General features: G+C 51.7%; 1 protein-coding gene across 6 annotated transcripts; it reads right to left on the reverse strand.

The window, feature by feature from the left end:
- On the reverse strand, positions 1020-19371 carry PPIH (peptidylprolyl isomerase H). 6 transcript variants are annotated; one of them, XM_003128098.4, is made up of 10 exons: positions 19220-19371; positions 18833-18897; positions 18226-18249; positions 17911-17955; positions 17636-17678; positions 13963-14055; positions 10392-10479; positions 9594-9634; positions 8699-8787; positions 1020-1223 (listed from the first exon to the last, which is right to left on the reverse strand). In XM_003128098.4, exons 1-9 carry the CDS (start codon positions 19283-19285, stop codon positions 8719-8721), a joined length of 534 nt encoding a protein of 177 aa, XP_003128146.2. In that variant the 5' UTR covers positions 19286-19371; the 3' UTR covers positions 1020-1223; positions 8699-8718. The 6 variants fall into 6 exon arrangements, with proteins under 6 accessions (XP_003128146.2, XP_003128147.2, XP_003128148.2 ...); XM_003128099.4 differs by lacking the exon at positions 1020-1223 and adding an exon at positions 5410-5819; XM_003128100.4 differs by lacking the exon at positions 1020-1223 and adding an exon at positions 6166-7230.

Below are 19783 nucleotides of genomic sequence, written 5' to 3' on the forward strand. Positions count from 1 at the left end.
CTGACGTGGCGCTTTCAACCTGGTTCTATTGTGTCAGAGAACTCAGCTCTGTTACTCTGAGGCTACAGAAGCCTGGTACTAACAGTTATGAATCATCCCTGTCCCTGAGTCAGGAGAAAATAGGAAGAGGGTTACATTTAAATCGCCGCATGAAAGGAATACCAGGGAACTCCCTTTACCTCTTGAACATTATGCTCAACGAGGTCTTTTTATGTTTTCAAAACAAACGTTTTCCAATGCACGTTACTGTTTACAAGACACCTTCAGATCCATTCTCTTGTTTGGCCCTTTCAACAATACTACGAAGTAGACAGGTGTTATTACCCCATTTTATAGATGAGGAAACCGAGGCTCAGAAAGGTGTCTCAAGACTTCAACTGTTTAAAAAAAAAATGCCTTCAGTTTCAAACCAAGTTTTTTTTACTAAATTATTCCCACTTCACTACAATCAAGATACATTTTATCAAATGGCCTCCCATCCAAAAATATCCCAAGCTAGTGACCCTTCTCCTACAGGCTCCAGAACTAATCAAACTGAATCTACTGGGAACATTCCTGGAATAAATAAATAAATAGTGCTGTAAGGCCCCTGGGCTTTGCCTTCTTTGCCCAATCAGCTCGAACCTAAGAGCTGACTGCTCCAACTGCCTTTATTTATTTATTTATTTATTGCTGTAGCCATCGGCCTACACCAGAGCCACAGCAACGCGGGATCCCAGCCACATCTGCAACCTACACCACAGCTCACAGCAACGCCGGATCCTTAATCCACTGAGCAAGGCCAGGGATCGAACCCACAAACTCATGGTTCCTAGTCGGATTCGTTAACCACTGCACCACGACAGGAACTCCTCCAACTGCTTTTAAATCTGAGGCATCAACCCTACATAGCAAAGGGCTTGGCTCTGGTCCATGCAGGGCTCTGGTGAGACCCAGTCCTCCCAGCTGAAGCTAAGGCGTGAGGAGACAGGGCTATCATTACAACCATTTAAAAAGAACACACATACAAAAACACCCCAAAAACCAAAAACCAACCAACTTTATTTACAGTTGAAAACTTAAAACACAAAATCCTGGGTTCTGAATCTGTGATACTTCCAAGGTCTCTTGATCAGATGGGGCAGCAGCAGGCAGGGAAGCACACACGGGGCCAATCCAGATTATCTTACTCGAGAGCATCAGCCTGAGCAAGGGAAGGCCTACACTGGCACAGAGGCGGAGGTCTGTGAGGAACGGAAGGGAGAAGCAGCTCAGAGGGACTGGAAGGGGACGGTCCATGAAGAGAACACGCACTCGATCCTAAACTCCCAGCCCTCCCTCCTCCAAAGGGCAGAACCAGTTCGATTCTTGCCACAGGTCAGACCTTTCGTGCCCCAGAGCAGGGCTGAGAGGTATGTTACACAAGAACCAAGACAGACACTAACCTTTATGGCCAACATGCTGTCTCATTTATTACTTGCCCTTTACAACTCTGTGTCGTGCGTATTTTTTATCATTAGGCAAGGAGCAAAGCTAGGGTCCCCAGGGGTTTAATGGTGCGATAGCTTCCTGGCGTGCGTGGCTCCAGAGTGTGTGCTTTTTGCAAGAATGAAGAGCGTCCCTCTCCTGGAAGGTCTCAGCCCCAGGGTCAGAGAGCAGGGAAAGTCCCGCCCTCTGTGCGTGGCCTCAGAGCTGGCGGTACTAGAAGGACGGGTGAGTGAGTACCTGGCTACTGTCCCCTTCCTCCCAAACACGGCCACGCCGCCTCCCCCAGAGGACAGCGGGTCCTGGCCTCACGCCGCAGGCCCTCAGGCGGGATGTACACAAATACGTAAAAGTCCTCGATAGCTGCTGCATGGGAAGGCCTACACTGGCACAGAGGCGGAGTCCTCAGCTCTGCCACCGCCCAGGCACTGTGTCAGTCCTTCGAGGGGCTCTCGGTCTAGAGAAAACCAGAGAGCACATTTGTGACAGGCTGTGTTAAGCGCTGTAGCAGAGAAATGAACCACGTCATGGGGGAGCAGCCAGGAGGGAACCGGGGAATGATTTATAAACTGATGTTAGGCAGCCACAAGCTCCTGGAAAGGGCTGGGAAGAACTAGAATTAGTTAAGACTACGTATGCACAGTACGTGTTTCTATTACAAAATACATGCTCCATGTAGAAAGATCAAGCATATACAGGACAATATAAACCGAAAGGAAGTCTCTTTGCTGTCCCTACTCTGTAAAGGGAACCATGGGTACGAGTCAGCTATCTGTCACTATAGGAGTTTCTTAAAGAGTCATTCAAAAGAGAGAGCATCAGGTTTGTACCACGGACTACATCTTCACTTTGCTCCTTCATTTACCTCAGAAATCTGCCAACACATACAGATCCACCTCTGCTTTTAAGGCTACATAGTGAGTGTTCCGTGGGTGTGATGTGCCCGATTAGAGAAGGGAGCTTTGCGTTTGTACTGGAGGGACTGGAATAGAGCCATTCTCCACCCCTCCCCACCCCCCGCCCTTTTCAGCTGGCAGGGCTTCTGACTTCCAGGGGCAGGGAACAGCATCACACACCCAGCAGGCAGGCAAACATTTGCTGCCGAATCTCTGGGGCTCCCAGACCTGCATGTTCATGTGGAGCTTCCTTCCTTCAGCCCAGACTGCTGCCGTGGACACCTCACTGGCCTCTGGCCTCTCCTCCACATGCCGCCAGAACCATCTACCAGATAAGAAAGTTCAGTTACGACGTTCTCCTGCTCAGAATCCCTCACTGGCGGGTACTGGCCTGGTTCTTTCTGGAGTCAGGCCGCCTTCTGAAATCTCAGGCGCCTAAAGGACCTTTCCCCTGGGAGGGGCAATGTACAAACTGCCTGAGGCTCACCCCCAGTCCGGTTCTGCGTGAACGCCTGGGTCTGCGCAGGATCTCACAGCTGGCTCTGCTTCCTCTAGCCTCACCTCTTGTTTGCTTTTCATACCTTTCTGCTTCGGCCGTATTTAATTATTGGCAGTTTCCCTTACCCTTTCTGCTGTTTCCTGCTTTTGTGCCCTTGCTCACGCTATGCCTTCTGCGTGGAATACCCACCCCCACCGCATGGCAGCTTCAGCTCCCTGACAAGTTCCATTCCTTCATGTGCTCGGCTGGGACACCTCTTCTGCGGTCTTCCCCAACACTCCAGGCGGATACAGGCACTCACGCTTTCCTCCTCGGGTCCTGTAACCGCCAGCCTGGTGCTTTAGGTCCTCTAATTGTCGGTTTTCCCAAGAGACTGCGTTCTTTGAAAGCAGGAACTGGGCTTTCCAATATCTGTAGCCTCTTCTGCAGTGTGGGACCTATCCTAATTAATTGGTGCTTGGTCGCGAAATGAAGGACCAGCCCGCGCGCCACCAGCATGTCTGTCATAGTCCTGCTCTTCCGGAACGCGTCGCGCCTTCAGGAAACCCCAGATGGGGAGAGTGTTTCCTAAGCCTCGGTCTTTCCAGCAGCAGCTTCACAGCTGTTTCTATATCCACCATCCACAGGTACAGTTAATTTTAACCTACTGACCATTTGAGCTTGAATAACACCCCATTGTAAGCTGTAATAGCTGAAAATTACGTACCGTGCTCCTCATATTTTTTCCTAAGAGGCAGATGTTAAAAAAAACTCACCCAGTACCACCGAATGCAGTGTTACCCACACTTTTCTGATAAGAAGCACCCGAGATGCTCACTGTATAGTATCCTGGATTCTACCTCAAATTCACGCAAACTCTTTGGGGGGTGGACTGGAGGGAATCTGGGAATTGGCAGGTTTAACAAATGCCCCTGAGTGATTCTCTTCCTTCCTTCTTTTTTTTTTTTTTTTTTTTTTGTCTTTTTGCTATTTCTTTGGGCTGCTCCCGAGGCATATGGAGGTTCCCAGGCTAGGGGTCCAATCGGAGCTGTAGCCACCGGCCTACGCCACAGTCACAGCAATGTCAAATCTGAGCTGCATCTGTGACATACACCACAGCTCACAGCAATGCCGGATCCTTAACCCACTGAGCAAGGGCAGGGTCCGAACCCGCAACCTCATGGTTCCTAGTCGGATTCATTAACCACTGCGCCACTTCCTTCCTTTTTGTTTAGGGCTACATCCTCAGCATATTTACCTTCCCAGGCTAGGGGTCAAATCAGAGTTATGGCTACCAGCCTCAACCTCAGCCAGAGCAACATGGGATCCGAGCTGTGTCTGCGACCTACACCATAGCTCACGGCAACACCAGATCCCCGACCCACTGAGCGAGGCCAGGGATCAAACCTGAATCCTCCTGGGTACTAGTCAGAGTACTTTCTGCTGTGCCACAACTGGAACTCCCTGTGGCTCACGACCTAGGCAATCCCTATCTGCAGGGAAAGTTGGGAAACAGTGAACTAAAGAAAGCTCTCTCTGGCTCGACAAGCACCAAGTTCAAGGCTTACAGGGAGACTAGCGGGGCTGTCAGAGCTCACAGCCACTCCCCTTTCCAAGTGGCTCTCCTAGGCTTTCAAAAGAGGTTCCACCATCTCCCATGTGGTTGTAAATAGCCACAGACCCAGTTCAGACAGCAGCAGGAGAACAACCCTGAGGGCCAAGGTTCGTTCATGAAATTCATCATAAAAAGCCTTCATAGGACCCACTGAGGTACAACTGAGGTTTCTCCATCTAGAGTTGTACAGAAAACCTCATTTTCACCAAAACCAGTCAGGACTTAAGGGTGAGCATAAAAGCAGTTGTGGAAGGAAGTGCTTCACAGGGCAGTACTTCGGGTCAAGTGACTTCCCCTGGTTCTGGCTCCTTCCCACGGCTTTCTATGCCCAGTGCTCAGGCGCGAGGCCTCAAGCAAACGATGAAGTGAGGCCTTGATGTGGATGCGCTGGATTCCTGCTGGAGCGGTGCCACCCCGAGATTATCTCCTCCTGGGGCTTTTCTGACCGGAATACGGTGGGGTCTCAATGTGAAGACAGAGGGTCACTCCCCTGCAGTCCCGCCACCCCGAGTCAGCATCCCATCCCCCGAGTGCTGGTGGGAACTGCAAGCCACAGGCCCTCCAGACCCAGCACCTTAGCAAGATGAGCTGGTGATTCACATGTGCATTCAAGTTTGAGAAAAGACTGCCCAGGAGGACTGAAAAGCATCACCTATCATTCTGCCTCCAAACAGTCTGGGAGATCGGAAACATGCCTTCAGAAATTGGAGGTTTGTTAGGTTCACAGCTGGAAAAAACATGACGAAATGATACCCTTCTCCCAGGGGAGTTCATCACCTTTCCCCCTACTTTCTCCCAAATCCATTACTCAGAAACCCAAAGTGGGGAACCCATCTGTGGACTGCCTTAAGGTCAGACTGCCCCCTGGATCTAACACTTTTAAGTTTTTAACTTGACAAAGTTAAAGGAGGTGATTCAAGTAAAGCTCTTAGCTCAGAACCTGAGTACAAGAAATGTTCAGTTACGTGATATAACTGCCTTTATTGAATAGTTTCTTAGCATCAGCCGTGAAAAATTTAATTCTGAGCAAGCTAAGGTTAGAAGACTAAACTGGAGGTGCCACAAACGGGTCTTCAAATTTAATTAAAATTAAATTTATTTATTTATTATTTTTTTGGGTCTCTCTGCCTTTTCTAGAGCCGCTCCTGCGGCATATGAAGGTTCCCAGGCTAGGGGTCAAATCGGAGCTGTTGCTGCCGGCCTACACCACAGCCACAGCCACGCAGGATCTGAACCGCGTCTGCAACCTACACCACAGCTCACGGCAACGCCAGATCCTTAACCCACTGAGCGAGGCCAGGGATCGAAGGCGCAACCTCATGGTTCCTAGTCGGATTCGTTAACCACTGCGCCACGACAGGAACTCCTAAAATTAAATAAAATTTAAAATTCAGTCCCTCGGCCACACCAGCCACATTTCGAGTGCTCCAGTGTCACATGTAGCTGGAAGCTATGACAACGGACAGTGGTACGGACCATTTCTGCCACCGCAGAAAGGAATGTCTACTGGACCCTCAGATGGTCCCCATGGAATCTGTTCTGCTTGGGGTTGCAGGCTGAAAAAAGGCATTTCATAGGGGCAAAGGGTGACAGGACCTTTGCAGCAGCAGATGAGAGGAGGGTTGATGGGTGCAGAAATCAAACCGCCAACATGGATTTCCAGTAACTTTCTGTAAGGGTTTCAGAAAAACACAGAGAAAAGGCCCCAAATATAAAAGAATTTCTAAACTTTATTCTTTCCGTGACCTTCTGTCCCCTGGTGGCAATTAGTGGTTGGCCTTTAAAAGGAAAAGGACTGACAAGCCCAACTTTAGTTCAGCCAAGAAATGAAGGGGCGAGGAAGGGAAGAGCCAGCAGCAAGGACAGAGGAAGAGCAGGTTGAGCCCTGGGGCCCCCAGTGCTGGCAGAAGAGAAAGCTCAGAGTGTCAACTGGGCCTGAGAAGGGAGCATCTGGCTGGATGAGAGAGAGTCCTCGGGCAGCTTCTAGCACACACTTGTGCATTCCTGCCCTGGCATTTGCTCACACCAGTTCCCTGCCTAAAATGCCTGACATTCTCCCTCCCTATTAACTCATGCAATAAATTTTAACTGAATGCCTGTAAGAGCCAGATGCTGTGAACACAAAATAAGCCACAGATGGAGGTATGTATAGTCATTATGATGGTGTGGCATTTGACTCCATTTGGAAAAAAAGGCAGGGTCCGGAAAAATAAATTCTAGATAACTCTGCCAGTATCCAAACAAAACTACAGAAACACTGGCAGACCCTGTGACCTGCGGTCGTTCGGATCTTCCGAAACAAGCTCAACACGACGGTCACAGGGGAAAGACGAAGAATTGTGATGGCACCAAAATTTAGAACTTGTCTTTAACAAAGGATATCATCAGTTACGGTGAGCAACACGGTGCCAACTTTTTCTTAAAATATATTCTGGAGAAAATGGCCACAACATAGAAAGTAAAACACTACGACTCAGAACGTATAATTATTCAAATCATTAAGAGAAAGGTAACATACAATATATGCTACAGACACAGCACATTACATCAGTTTTGTATTGTTCACATACACGGCAGGAGTGGGATTGAATCTGACCAGCATCCACGAGGACGCACCTCGAACCCTGGCCTTGCTCAGCCGGTTAAAGGATCCGGCGTTGCTGTGAGCGGTGGTGTAGCTGGAAGAGCGACTTGGATCCCGAGTTGCTCGCGGGCCGGCAGCTGCAGCTCCGATTCGACCTGTAGCCTGGCAACCTCCGTGTGCCGTGGGTGTGGCCCTAAAAATGTGAGTACACACATACATACATACACACGAGGCAGTTCTGCGTGAACGGAAGAGGGAAAGTCTCTTGGATACAGTGGCAAAGGGAAATAAGATGATAAACAGCATTACGATGCCCTTTGGGAAAAACAAAACCTCCCCAAATCTAATGGGCAGAGAAAAGGCCCCGTGGACATACAACAGCCGGACAAAGAAGTTACCTCTGAGGAAAGCAGAGGGCTGGGGCTGGGGCGGGGAGTGCTGTCAAGGGGAGAGGGGCTTTAACGGTTTGGTATGAAATTCTTGCCTCTTCTTTCACGAGATTATGTTATCTTTATAAGTAAAAATAAGCAACCAAATGAAAATACGTGACCTTGATTGGATTACCACCCCCCCGCCCCCCCGCCGAGCTGTAAGAGTTACGTGGTGGACAAGTGGCGAAGTTTAAGCAGGTCTATTAGACGACATTCTCGTCTTTACCCAGGATGTTCTTATTTCTATGAGTTGCCTGCGGAAGGATTTAGTGGGCAAGCGTCTAGAAGCCCCAACTTCCAGATGGAAAGAAAACGAAGGGAGGGAAAGGAAGGAAAGAAGGAAGGGGAGCGAGAAAGGAGGCGAGGAAATGGGGTCCGGGGAGGGAAGAAGGCAAGGAAACAACCGTCAAAGCAAAATGATAAACACTGGTGAGTTTAGGTGAAAGGTATATAGGTTTTCAACGTAGTATGCTTCCAACTTTTCTGAAGGTTTGAAGATGTTTGGAAAAGAAAAGATAGGCAAGGGACTACCGTCCTTCACCTGTCTGAAGTGATCAATTTTTCTCTTCAACGCTTATTAATACTCAGCAATTTCACTCATATTACTGGCGACCCCCTCTGAGAATGTGTTTTATGTGTTTTTCCCCCCATAAGCTCCTAAGCGGTATAGGCTCTCCGGGCTCAGCTTGCTGCCCAGCACGGAGCAGGCAGGGAGTGGCGAGCATGGGTGGGCAGTGAGTCTACGCAGGTGAGAAATGGGTCGCATTCGCCTACGAGGCCAGCAAACATGAAGTGAGGGCCTGGAACTGCAGCATCATTCTGACAAGAGGCATGACAGGTGTGTCTCCTGGCTGCCCAGGCTGGTCCCAGCAGGGACTCAGTCCCTCGGGGCTGCAGCCAAGTCCTTCCAGCGGGACGACTGAATGGAGCGGGAGACAAAGAGCGCTGTGAGAAAGTGACTGATGGTTCTCAGGTCCAGGCTTTGTAAACCGCAAGTGGAGGGAAAGTCAAGTCCCCACCGACCCTTTTCTCATGACCTTACAGTGGCCCTAGGAGACAGGCGTTATGGCCATTTGACAGGTGAGAACACAGGCTCAGGAAGGGATGCGCCTTCTCCCAGGTCAGAGAGGAAATGGGCTCAGCCCCACGTCTTCAAACCTGAAGTTCTCTCCGCTCGACCAGGCTGCCTCCTCTAGGGTTCTGACGCCTGACCGGGCAAGACCCGCTCACCTGATTCCGTCTTTCTCGGGCTACATCTCCCCACACTGCGAGATCACCACGGGCAGCTTGGGCTTATTGTTGGGGCCTGTGGGAACATTCTAGGAGAGAGAGCACACGGTGATCCTTCCACTCAGACACACCCCACCTCACGCTTACTGAGGCCCGACGGCCCCGGGGCTGAGGACTGCGGACCCACGGGCTGACCTGACGACAGTCCGCTTTCTATCCGACAGGGGAGGAACAGAATACAGATCAAAGGGAATAGGGTGCCATTAAAACCATCAAACCCATGGCTCGTAATAATGCAGTAAGTTGTAAAACAGAGTTGTATCCAGGGCGAGGAAGCAACTGAACTGCTGCCTACACAGGCCAGGGAAGGATTCACAGACCAGGGGCCACTTGAGCAGGGCCCAGGAGCACGGACAGAATCCCGCCGGGAGGAAAGGAAGGGAGAACATTCCCGTAGAGGAAACAGCATGAGCAAAGGCCCAGGGGCAGGAAGGAGCAAGAGGCAGGATGTGTACGGCACATTTAGAGGAGAGCTAGCAGCCTCGTGTGGTTTGAACGTGGCCCGGCAGTGGCAGAAAGGCTCATGGAGCGGGGGTTGGGGGCGGGTCCTGAAGGGCCAGGACCCCCATACCGAGGAGGACTCAGCAAGGAGGTGAAGGAGTCGGCAGAGGCCAAGCCTCAGGACGCGCCAGAGGGCTAACGTAGGGCCCGGAACACGCGGGAGGCACGGGGTCTCTCCTTCCTTTCCTGGAGCAGTTACTCCCTGGACAGGAGGCAGTGAAGCCTGGCCTAACAAACCTGGCCCCCTCTCCAGGCCCCGAACCCGCCCCACTGCTCTGGTCGGGCAGCACGAGGGCGGGATGGCCGGGAAAGAGGCGCGCCACCCAGTACTCACCTCAATCTTTCGCATCACTAGAAGCCCATCAATGATTTTCCCTGTGGGAAGAGTAAGAGCGAGACTTTACTATCCTCATTTATTCTTAATTTTTTTGTTCTTTGCTTTTCCAGGGAGGCACCTGCGGCATATGGAGGTTCCCAGGCTGGGGTCGAATCAGAGCTGCAGCTGCGGCCCACACCACAGTCACAGCCATGCGGATCTGAGCCGCATCTGTGACCTGCACCTCAGCTCACAGCAGCGCGAGATCCTTAACCCACTGAGGGGGGCCAGGGATCGAACCCGCGTTCTCATGGATCCTAGTCGGGTTTGTTACCACTGAGCCACGACAGGAAGTCCTTTACTATCCTTATTTGCACAGTATTTTCCAGCATCCGAGACCCATTCTCAGTCATTAACTATCTCATCTGATCCTCAGACTAACGTCAGAAAATTAAGATTCAGGGGACGTGAACTGTTGCCCAAGGTCGCAGGCAGCAAGGAGCAAAGTTAGGGCTCAAACCTAGGTCTGGGCCATTGCAAAGCCTCGCTGTACCTGCTGCCTCTGTGCGGTATTTCCTAAGTGCTGCCACCCCCGCTCAGACACACCTACGTGGTCCGATGTCAGATGGCCCCTTTGTCCTCCCCTCTAGCTTCTGACCCCAAATTCTCCCACCTCCCACAGCTTCCACCTCCCTCCTCCCGCCCAGAGCAGTCACACCTGTCCAGCACTCTTGGTCCAAGAGTTAGGGGAGCCAGCTCCCTGGGAAGCTCCGCCCTGGTGCAGGGGGTCTGGACCAGGACAGGACTCGGACTCACCGAACACCACGTGCTTCCCATCTAGCCAGTCGCACTTAGAGCAGGTGATGAAAAACTGGCAGCCGTTTGTGCTGGGACCACTGTTTGCCTGACGGAAACCAACACAGTTACGGTGAGCTTTCCTGGCCGTGCTGTCCAAGAGACAAAACTCCCCAAGGTGCCCGCAGCCCTGACTCCGCCACGCTTCCTTTCAGCAAACCTGACTGAGCCTCTGCGAGCCAGGGCCTGAGCTAGGACCCAAGGACACAGGGAGGAAAAGTACACTATTTCTGACCTCAAGGAGCCAGATCCTTGAATAAGTACACATTCTATAACGTGGAACAAGTGGTTACGGAACCTGATTTGCTGAATTTAGTCCAATACCGGCAATAGCTGGATTGCACGCACAAGTGAGTGACCAGCTGAGAAAAAGCCTACTGCCATGCCCTACGCTACTCGGTCTGAATGGTTTTGAACTGTCCCTTAACAATGGCGATAAAAAAGTTTAAGGCACAAGAAGTTGCTCTAATAGCGCTACACTAGAAAAAAAGGTTACATTGGGAGTTCTCTGGTGGCCTAACAGGTTAAGCATCTGGTGTTGCCGCTGCTGTGGCTTGGGTTCAATCCCGGGAACTTCTGCTTGCTGCAAGTGCGGCAAAAAAAAAAAAAAAAAAAAGGGGACTAGATTTAATCGATGATGTCTGCCCCCCCTCTCCTTCAGGGCCGCACTGGCGGCATATGGAGGCTCCCAGGCTAGGGGTTGAATTGGAGCTGCAGCTGCCGGTCCACACCACAGCTACAGTAATGCGGGATCCGAGCCTCATCTGCAACCCACACCACAGCTCTCGACATCGCCAGGTCCATAACCCACTGAGCAAGGAAGGCCAGGGATGGCAGCCACAACCTCATGGATACTAGTCGAGTTCTTTACTGCTGAGCCACACCAGGAACTCCCTGATGTCTGCTTCTGACAAATATACCCCAAATCCATTATCACTGAATTTTATAGGAAATTCTCAATTTTTTTTTAATTGAGAATCTGAAATTCTCCAGCCATATCCCTTCCCCTTTTCTCCTTTGAAATGTTTCTATATCATTATATTGCACAATGCATTATAAAAGAACAGGCTTACAACACAAAGCAATCAGCAAACCCAAGTCACGTTTCAGCAGCACTGCCTTACCAGTGTCTGTGAAATTATATGATTATTTCATCACATACATCCCTTATTTTGGAAAAAAAAATGAGTAAAAATGGAAAACTGAAAGTATCAGTACTATTAAAAGCACAGGTCTCATAAAGGCAACACTACAGAGGCAACACTGGAAATTATTCAGCAGGTCACTAGCCTTCGCTGGCCACTTAGTAGAATTAAATTGGTTGAGTCTGCATTCAACACTGAAGAAGAAAAATGAGTATGAAATACATCAAAGACATTGTGTAGGGTAAGCGCTAATTAGGGATTTCACATTACACTTCACAAACTTCCTGTGTGAGACGAGGCTGTTTATTTACGGCTTTCATACAAGTACATGGAAACAAGGGCCCGCCTGAGCCAGTAGGAATGACCTGCACCCCGGAATGAGGGTAGACTCCCCGGTGGCCCCAGTTCTTCCTCCCTCCCTCCCCTTCCTTCCTTCTCCCCGTCCATCTCCCTGTCTATCTATCTACCTGCCTTGCTGCTCAATGTAGGAACCCGGAGTCGCCAGCGGGGAGGAAAGCAGTCCCACCGCACGTGTTTTTCGCTCCGAGGCCTCTGCCCACAGCCACTCGATTGTCCTCTCTTCCAGGCGGGGGAGCTTACTGGTTCAGAGAACAAGCCCTGGAGCCAGAGGACCTAGCAGGAATCCCAGCTCCCCACTGACTGTGCTCGAGTTCAGCCACATGACTGCTCCGGGCCTCGGTTTCCCCATCTGTGCCTCCATCTCCAGGGGCTGAGAGGACGGAAATGACTAAATGCAGATGAGCTGCTTGTTGAGCAAGTGCTCAGAGCCAGCCTCCAGTCTGATGGCCTTTCAGTCAGTCATCAGTAGCTACTCAGCATCTTTCCGTACCAGGTGGTAAGGCCTCAGTGAGACGCAGTCCCTGCCCGGGGAGCGCCTGATCTGGCGGAGGATGGAAGCAAAACCACTTACAAGGTACGATTTAGACAGCCAGTGCCAGCCTGAAGGGAGCTGCCTCCGTTCTCCTGACGCCTCCGCAGATGCTGACACAGTGGCAAACACACAGAGGGGTTCCAGGCCCACCCACCGGGCCGCGTCTGCCCTCTACCGGGGCTTGCCGGTCTGACTTTCCTAAAAGGAGGCTTGTACACGGTTTGCTAAGCTCGACTCACCAGTGATTGTGGTAGCCTCCTAACTGGCTCCTCTGCCCCAGCCTCTCCGTGCCCGTGTGTCACTCACACAGTGACCAGGGTCTTGGTTCTGAAACACCAAGTGGATCAACCCTACTCGGAATGGCCCATGGCTCTCCGTGACTCATGAAGCAGAGCCCACCGACCCGTCCTCCCTCTGTCATTTAAAGCCCCTCAGGAGCGAGACCCACCTGCCTCTCCAGTGGTCGCTACTGGCCATGCCCTGCCCACTCGCACCCCACGGTCACACCACCTTCCTCCCTTTCTGCCCGTGCCCATGCCACCCTGCTAGTTCGTGGTCCCACGTCTGCCGTCCAGGCTGTTGGTCTGACTCGACAGGCTCTCTGGGGCAGAGCGTCTTCGGATCCTCGCAGCGATTCCGCTCAGGCCTCGGGGCCTCAGGGTACTTTTCCTCACACCGAGGAGCCTCCTGGCTGGCACCCTGCTGGCACGCATTCTACTCTGCCGGACTCGCCATTGCGCCTGTGTGGCTCTCCCACTAGATGCTAAGAGTTGCGAGGACAGGGACCAGGCCTGTGCCCTCAGGCCTTGCCACGAGGCCCGAGACAGGGCAAGTCCACACGGCTTTACTGAGGAAGGCCTGAGTACATGGTGGGAGAGTGGGCCAGCTGGACAGAGGACACCCGTGGAAAGACTGGGTCTGAGGGAGGAAGAGTTGGCCCCTGACAGAGGGAAATGGGTGAGGACGGGGAGGGAGGAGAGGGAAGCGAGGGTGAGGGGTGGGGGAGGTCAGGTAGAGGCGGAGTGAGCAGGGGTGCGGGAGACGAGGGGCTGAAGGAGGCGGGCGGGGGTGAAAGGGGAGTCGGGTAATAAATGGGGAGGAGGGGTGGTGAGCGAGCTGAAGGGGTGACCAGTCAGCAGGCCGTGAGCGAATGGCTGAGTGGTGGGACAGGCGGGTGAACACTGGCATTTGACGCACCGCTGGCTGAATTCTAAGCAGCAAGGCTGAGCACCCAGCCACGTGTCCCGGCTCAGAAAGTGAGAAACCATACTCCGGAGTTCAATTTTGGTTCCCCAGCCTGCTAGTGGGTCCAGCCCAGCAAAATCAAAACAGATGAAGAGGTGGCAGGGGCCGGGGGGGACAGAGGTGACTCCTAGGTCAAGCAAGAGAAGGAAAGCACTGCTTCCATCCCAAGAGACAGCACTGGGCCTCAAAAGGGGCCCAGAACCCAGCTAGCTATAAACCTACCCATGAATCTCGACCGGCCCTCACTTACCATGGAAAGCAGGCCCGGAGCTGAGTGTCTGAGTTTAAAGTTTTCATCTGCAAACGGCCCCCTGTAGATACTGGCGACTCCGGTACCATCTCCCTGAGCAGAGAGAAGGGAAGTGTCAGCGACTTGCGAGTGCTGCCCCGGAGCCCGGAGGAGGCAGCTGTTGCACCTGAAGACGCGCAGCTGTAAAGTCCTGTTCATCTTGCAGGTCACGTGGGGAGTCACACCACTCTGACCCCATCCTGCAATCAAAGCAAGCCCCACCCAAGGCAGGCACAGCCCGTCATCTGGGCTAAGCATCTCATAGGCTGAAAAAAAAGTCGCAGCTGGGCCTCTACAAAGGGAGGTGAAGACAGAAGCGAGCCAGAGGGCAGCAGCACAGGGATCGCACACAGACTCGATACCATTCCTGCCTGCGGTCACACAAGAGAGTTCACTTAACTGACGCCAGCCCCTTCCCCTCAACTGTGCTCTTGGAAGCCTCATCTGGGCACCAGGGTACCACCCTCCTGGCTAAGGCTGAGGTCAGGGGAGGGTGCCTAACGCATGCAGGGCCAACCAGAGTTCCTTCCCTGGGAATCATGAAGTAGGACAGACGCTCTCTGAGGCTGAGCTTGTACCATGTGCACCTGGGAGCTGGAGGTGCCCATCTTCTGCCAGATGGACTCAGGAAAAGAGAACGCAGCACATGTGCAGAGAGCACTAGAGAAACAGAGAAAGGACTGCTCGGTTCGGTGGCTTTCCAATTCCTGGATCTAGGTCATCCTGTGGGTGCCATGACACACCTGGCCATAAACCCCCAATTTCTGCTTAAACTTCTGCTCTATCTGCATTATCTCTTTGCTCTTCCGAGAACTCTACAGCATAAGCATTATCATCTTCCTCATTTTTTCGGGTGAGCAAACTTAAGGCAGGGTAATAAAACCTGAACAAGGCCATATTTGCAGTACCTTAAATAGAATCCCTGGGGTTTAAAGGTAATGCTGAGAGGGCGACAAAAGACCAAACTCTTCCAGCCAGTTAGTAAAGAGAAGAATACTGGCTACAATGATACAAGCAATGAGATCCTGCTGTGTAGCCCTGGGAACCGTATCTAGTCACTTATGATGGAGCCTGATCACGTGAGAAAAAAGTATGTATACATGTATGTGTGACTGGGTCACCTCGCTGTACAGTAGAAAATTGATAGAACACTGTAAACCAGCTATAATGGAAAAAATAAAAATCATTATAAAAAAAAAAAAAAGAATACTGGGTACCATGGACGAATGAGAACACACTGGCCCAGGGCAGAATCAAAGGGCTCTTACAGGGGCAAAGACCAGCAAAGGGGACTAAGATAAGCCAGGGAAGAAAAGAAAACTCTCAAATTCGAACGTTTACTGATGAAAAACTACCAGTGAGATCCAGCCCCAATTAGTGGAAAGATGGGATGTAAGTTCCAGGTCTGTCACTTACGAGCCGGGCGAGTCACTCCCTAGCGCTGACCCACGGTCCTCTCAATGACCAAGGGAGGAGGCGACCACCTTCACAGGTTACCGTGCAGACCCAGCACCAGTGTCTGAGCAAAGCACTTTGCAACCCACGTAGCACCGTGTACACGTGAGCCAGTACGCCCTTAATTCCACATAAACACATGCACAGGCACAGAAGAGAAAACAGCCTCCTTTCCCATCTCCCAGCAAACCTAGAGAACAGCTCCGTTACACCACCATCCTCTAAATCACACTCTCGACTGCGCTCCAGAAGCCTGAGTGGGGAAATGACAAAATCAGTTTGAAGGGCAAACAACAGAAAGCACTTAAATCTTCAACAACAGTGGCTTGTCCACATAGATCCACTGGCTATTCCCTAGCGGAATATCAGTAGCTATTAGAAAGGATGTTTTGAAAGAAGACTTAACGGCAAGGGAAAGTGCAGACAATCGTCAAGCACAAAAAATTAAAACACGTATGATCCTACGTCTGTTAAAAATTCCATCTGACACACATATGGAATGATAAAACAGGCAGCTATAAACTTAAATGTCAAGAGTATATGCCTTGGAAGGCAAGATTCCTTAAGAGACGATTTATTTTCATTTTGCACTTTTCTTTTTCAACCAGAAGAAAAACCAGTCGTTCCTGTCATGGCTCAGCAGTAACGAACATGACTAGTATCAGTGAGGACGTGGGTTCAATCCCTGGATTGGCTCAGCAGGTTAAGTATCCAGTGTTGCTGTGAGCTGTGGTATAGGTTGCAGACACGGCTTGGATCTGGCATTGCTTTGGCTGTGACGTAGGCTTGCAGGTGCAGCTCCCATTCGACCCCTAGCCTGGGAACCTCCATATGCTGCAGGTGTGGCCCTAAAAAGACAAAAAAACAAGGAGGAGGAGAACCAAAACCAAACCAATATCCTTGGTCCACCTTTAGAAAGTCTCAAATCCTGAGATTCTTTGCCGCTTGCTAGTTCCATTTTTTCTGCCCTAAGGGTGGCTCTGAGGAGTTGCTTCTCTCTGACCTTCAGCCTTTTGGCTGACCAACTACTGTCCAACCCTGGGGCTACCTAGCAAGCGATTGGATGTGCCTGGCAGTGACTGGTTAGAAGTTGGTCCTGTCCCTGCTAAGACAATATAGCAATACAGGAGCCTGTGGGAAGAAATGAAAGAAGGCAGAGAACAGCTTCTAAGGCCTTCTTACTGGCTACCAAAAAAGTATATGCTACAAGCATAAGTCCTGCTACAATCAGTTGTCCTGCTACAATCAGTTGTGGCCAGGGGTTGCAAACTTAAGTGCCTACAATGGCAGGTGACATGATTAAAGGAAGCAAATAATGACACACCTTGTCTAAAGTGAGCAGTTACTTGACTCTAACCAACTACTGCTGCATGAGAAACACAGACCTAGTGCACTCCTACCTTGCCTGGACAGGAAAAAGAGAGATCTTAAAAAACTCTGAGTCAAACTAAATACACACACAAAGGAGAAAGGATGTCTCCCAGATCCAAGAAAAGAGCAACACGACCAACCAAATGCTGCTAAAAAGAAAGGCCATGCACGCAGGTGGGTGGGGTAAGGACAGAAGGAGGTTTAGTAAAGAAGAAAGGGCATTTATGCGCGAAGCAGACCCAGTCTAGTCGCAAGTCCTTAGCAGAGAAGGACTACTTCATTGTCTCTCCCAGGGAAGAGAGAAAACATCCTTCCGGAACTCTCTTCTTCTGATTCTTTGCCCACTAATGAACTTCTGATTTAAAAAACTCTCAGCTTGCTAGGCACCAGGATACCAGAAATGGATGGGAGAGCGGGGGCATAAGCATTTAGCTCACTGGAAAGAGACTTACTGCCATTTAGAAAAAACAAATGGCATCGGGTTTCTAGCCAAACTCCATGTGACCAGTTGACCTGGGTCTGTCATGGATCATCTATAGGTATGCTGAGAAAGTTCGTTTCCAGCCCTAAAAGGCTGAGATTTGGAAGTCAGTGACTCAGTCAAGGTGCTGATATACTAGCTATCATCTAGTGGTGCAGTGACCGGTAACCATCGTCAACTCTAAAGGACACTCCCATCCCCACCGCCTCCCCCATTAAACTTGGCAACGGCCCTCAAGCGGCGAGACTGGGTCCCTGTCTTAAAGCAGGTGCGATAACAACAAAGCAACACACCCGGCAGGACTCAAGAGGAAAGAACAGTACTTACATTAACAAAATCTCCACCCTGAATCATGAAATCCTTTATGACCCTGAAACAGAACGAAAGATCCAGAGAGAAGATTCGGATACTTCCAATAATGATTTCAAAATACAGTGTTTATCACTTTTTAAAGGAAGTCTTCAACTCACCTGTTGAGTTCATAAAAACATCCCTTTTCAAGATCTAAGAATTACCCCATGGTTTTGTTTTCCTCTAAAGAGACCAATCGCCCAAGGAAGTAATTCTAAAAGCCCCCCAGGATGTCTTGCCAAAGCCCTTACCTGTGGAAGGTACTCCCCTTGTATCCTATTGGAACCCCATCTTTTCTACAAACAAAATACAGAGACTTGGAATGATGACAGGTACACCATAAACCTTACAAGTTTATCACATACTCGAGCCAAAGACTCTCCTAAAGATGGTGAGAAGAGAGATAAAGAGGGCAAATGAACTGAGAAGAGACCCATGGGGGATTATCTGCTATTACTGTTACCAGCAATCATGCAAGGCCTGCTGGTTGTTCACAAATACCCTCGCTGCAGCCCCAGGATACCTCTCAGGAGCGAGCAAAGAAGTCAACCACGTCTGAGACTAACCTGAATTCTCCAGTGCAGAACTGCCTGTAAGGGAAAAGAGTGGACGAGGTCACCGTGGCATCACAGACGTGAGCGCCCCTAATCTAGGGAGGGGCGGCTCAGACAGTGGCGCCAGCAAACCCACCCACCGATTAGTCAGAAGTCCAGACACACAGATTAACAACATAAATGGGAGTTCCCGTCATGGCACAGTGGTTAACGAATCCGACTAGGAACCATGAGGTTGCGGGTTCGATCCCTGCCCTTGCTCAGTGGGTTAAGGATCCGGCGTTGCCGTGAGCTGTGGTGTAGGTTGCAGACGCGGCTCGGATCCCGCGTTGCTGTGGCTCTGGCGTAGGCTGGTGGCTGCAGCTCCGATTGGACCCCTAGCCTGGGAACCTCCATATGCTGCAGAAGCGGCCCAAGAAATAGCAAAAAGACAAAAACAAACAAACAAACAAACCCAACATAAATGGACATGGGAACAGTCCAGACTACTCAGAGCGATGCCCAGAGGAATCACATCTCAAGAACAGCGAGTGGACGGACAGAGGCAGACAGACGATGCCGCAGACTGGGGCTCAGCTTCTGGTTTAATTAACCCGGCAAAGCTGGAACATCTCTTTACCTAAAATTCTCGGCTGTTTTAGGCACCACGTCTGCAAAGAGCTCGATCTTCATGCGGCCAACTTCCTGCAACCGGCGGGAGACGGTCAGAAAGCCCAGTCCAAGCCCGTGGAACCCTCCCTCCCCAAGGCCGCTGGGTCTCGTCCACCTCCGCCTCCGCGGGCCACCCCTCCGTTCCGCTCAGTCCCTCCGCAAGCCGGGCGCTCGGAGGGTAAGACGCCTCCTCCTCCTCCCTTCTCCCCCCACCCCCGCCCCACTGGCCGGCAGGTTCTGGTCCGATTTAACTTTCCGGCTTCCTGGGCCCACTGGCCCGAGGGCGTGAGAGCTGACGGCCAGACGCAGGGCACCTTCCCTTCGGCGCTGGCCTGGGTGGCTGCCGGGACCTCACCTGGCCGCCGATGCTGACATCGAAGAACACCACGGGGTTGACAGGGCTTGAATTTGCCACCGCCATGGCGCCGACCCGGAAGCAGAAGTCGGGAACGCGAGGTTCCGGCGAAGCTGGCCCCTGGGGGGCGGGGTTCGTCTGCGGCGCAGGCGCGGGGAGAGCGGCCGAGGCCGGCCCGGCCCCGGAAGCCACGCCCCTCCCCGGAAGCCCCGCCTCCGGCGCCAACCCCCGCTCTGCGTCGGGGGCGCGGGCTGCCTGTGGTCGGCCCTCGCTGCGCCCGCTGGCTCCTAGCTCCTTGGCTTTGCTTGGATGCTGAGCCGCGAGGGGTACCGCGGCGTTTTTCGCTCAAGGTGAACGGGCCTCCCTTTCCCTTGGCTACACTAAGTGCAGTCTCGCGCAGGCCAGCGGGCTGGGGCTTGGCAGCCTCGAGGGTCCTTCTCAGCCTTCGCAGCCAAGAGCTCTCTGAACCCTGGTACGTGCGGTTTCTTACCCCTGCCCACGGGTCTGGAGCCCATGGAAGCAGAAGCTGCTCCTCCCCAGCACTTAGAGCAGCCTGGCCTGTCA

This window comes from Sus scrofa, chromosome 6 (assembly GCF_000003025.6).
Source record: "Sus scrofa isolate TJ Tabasco breed Duroc chromosome 6, Sscrofa11.1, whole genome shotgun sequence".
Classification (NCBI taxonomy): domain Eukaryota; kingdom Metazoa; phylum Chordata; class Mammalia; order Artiodactyla; family Suidae; genus Sus; species Sus scrofa.